General features: G+C 36.5%; 1 protein-coding gene across 1 annotated transcript in view; it reads left to right on the top strand.

Moving 5' to 3' along the window:
• Nucleotides 1–2,423, top strand: part of LOC119592950 (muscle calcium channel subunit alpha-1-like) — a gene marked incomplete at its 5' end in the record, with an annotated part of 130,968 nt that overhangs the window by 68,483 nt on the left and 60,062 nt on the right. The window contains 6 exon segments of the mRNA XM_037941842.1: nucleotides 142–238; nucleotides 351–508; nucleotides 603–757; nucleotides 1,039–1,342; nucleotides 1,537–1,629; nucleotides 1,853–1,957. Of these exon segments, the coding sequence (XP_037797770.1) occupies nucleotides 142–238; nucleotides 351–508; nucleotides 603–757; nucleotides 1,039–1,342; nucleotides 1,537–1,629; nucleotides 1,853–1,957 (912 nt within the window).

The raw sequence follows: 2,423 nt of genomic DNA on the forward strand, positions 1-2,423 counted from the left end.
AACATATGTATACCATCAAAAGGAAGTATCTATTAATACTTTTTTTTCTTTTTTACTGCCAGCTGCTTGAGATGCCAAGATAGAGCATTAGATTGTTATTCATATGTTGCAGGGTAGTATTAAACTGATATATATTTTTAGATGAGCTCAAATCTGCCTAGTGCTGCACAGTTTCTCAATATGAGTAAGCCGAGAGCATCAAATTGGCATGTTATTTTAGGTAGTTTACAGAATATTGGTAGGTCCTGCATATGGGACCCCTTGCATGTTAGTAAACTTTCTCAAAATCACCTAAGGAAGTAAATTTGTCTATACTTTGTATTTCTATGCTATTGTAAACTACACATCAGATTGCAGTATATTTGAAGGTGCATTACAAGCAAAGAGTGAGGCAGAATTCAAAAGAAAAGCTACAGAAGAAACCGATTTTGAAAAGTTGAACTGTACCTCCCTCATGGCTGTGCAGGCAGTGCAGTTGCAATCAGAGATTAAGATAAATCAGCAAGGAGTTTGCTACCATTATTGACTGATCATGAGGACTGCCACTCAGAAATTATTACATTTAAACTTTTGTATGAAGGAAAAGAATACCTTTTCTGAAGTGTTCCTTTGATATACCTAAGGAACTTAGTACTGGAACCAGTACTCTGTTACCAATAACAGTACTCTTATCTGCAGATATTATTTCATGCCTATTTTATAACCTTTTAGGTGTTACTACGTCTTTTATAGTAACAGTAACACAATCTGTTCATTGGTTTTTAGATAGGAGTGTTTTTTACTTTTTTTATATGTTAATATATCTTGTCTCGGGTTTGGCGAGTTAGATGGTCAGCTGGACTTATTTTTATTGAATATTATATTCTTGTTTTTCAATTTCTGTTCAAGCATTCTCTATTATGGTCTTCTTGGAACTGGGTGTTTTTGAATTTACAGCTAGTACAATTTGATATCTGCCCTCTTTGAGGTGGATGAACGTTAATGATGAGATTTCCTTTTATGGAATTCAGAGAGGTCCATTACTTTCTTCGCTCCCAGCTGGTCACATGTTGACTCATCTCCACAATCACCCAGTCCATTTGTTAACCTGTCTCCCTCATGGTTTCCCTCTAGTAAAGTCCTTCAGCCTGCGAACCGTGACCAGACGTTTCTTAGATGCGGCAACACTGTTTACCGCCTTGAGGAGGATACGGTATATGTGGTTGGCAGCAATGATGAGAGTGTTTGGAGTGACCCTAGCATAATCAATGTTGAGGGTCTCTCCTACTCTTGTAACAGTACAACCACAGATGAGTCCCAGAAGTTGAAAGAATATTTGCTTGCCACTTGGCAACATCTGAGAGTGAGTCCCGCACAAAATTATGATCCTGTGCTCAGGTAACATTACGATATACTTGTGCATGAGTTCTGGGAGTAGCAGTAACATAAATTGTAGGTAATGTTCGGCCTGTCGACATACGCATCACTGATAGGGCGTCTAAATCTTGAATAATAATTTCATTAAATAGATGTGAGATTTTCATGCTTCGGTTGTAGTTCACATCTAGGCAGAAATATAAAAGAGTAACCAAACTGGAACATAGTAAGTGTAAATTGAAAAAGAATAGTGATGTAAAACATCCTGCAGAAGTAACAACACTGAATCAATAAATCATCTCCTGAAAGTCTATTAAATGGTTAACCCCAACCTCATGACGTAGCTGTTGATAGTAACGTGATTAAAGTCCCTGAACCAACATGCCGATAAACCAAGAGTAACATTGTGATAGGAGTGGCAACACTCCAGGTGGTATTGTAGGCGAGGATAACGTGTAAAGTTTTAGTCTAGACTTAAAACTTTTAAACTTGCAAGGCTGCGTTCTTCAGTAGATTAGGACACTCTAAATGTATATTAACTTGCAAGTCTGCGTACTTCAGTAGTTTAGGTCATTCTAAATGTATATTAACTGTGATAAATGTAAGTCTTATCATTATAAGCTTATAAAAGAAATGAGATTTAACTTTGTTACAGTATGTTAGTATATTGGATGACCTGAGGTAGGGTGTCATTGTAGTCAGTTTTTAACGTTCTCATACAGACAGTCAAGCAGCAAGACATGCTTGCTCAAGATAAAGGCTATATACACTTGTATAATCATTGGCTTCCAGTAATAAAGGAGAAATACATTTCTTGTCATTGAAATTCATATAAGTGTTGTATGTTACCAGTTCAAGTATTAACATTTCAAATAAAGTGGCATAATTAACTCTTGTAAAAATGACTGATCACTATATTCTTCCTCCTGGCCTAACTGCTGTGCATGATACTGTTGCAAAGATTACTGTTGCTTCTGATTACAAAATGAATGATGAAGAAGAAATTACAGTCTGTGTGCAGTCTGACATTCACTGCTACAGTGAGCATCTTCCTCTCATAACACTAA

The sequence above is a fragment of the Penaeus monodon genome, chromosome 31 (assembly GCF_015228065.2).
Source record: "Penaeus monodon isolate SGIC_2016 chromosome 31, NSTDA_Pmon_1, whole genome shotgun sequence".
NCBI classification, from domain to species: Eukaryota; Metazoa; Arthropoda; class Malacostraca; order Decapoda; family Penaeidae; genus Penaeus; species Penaeus monodon.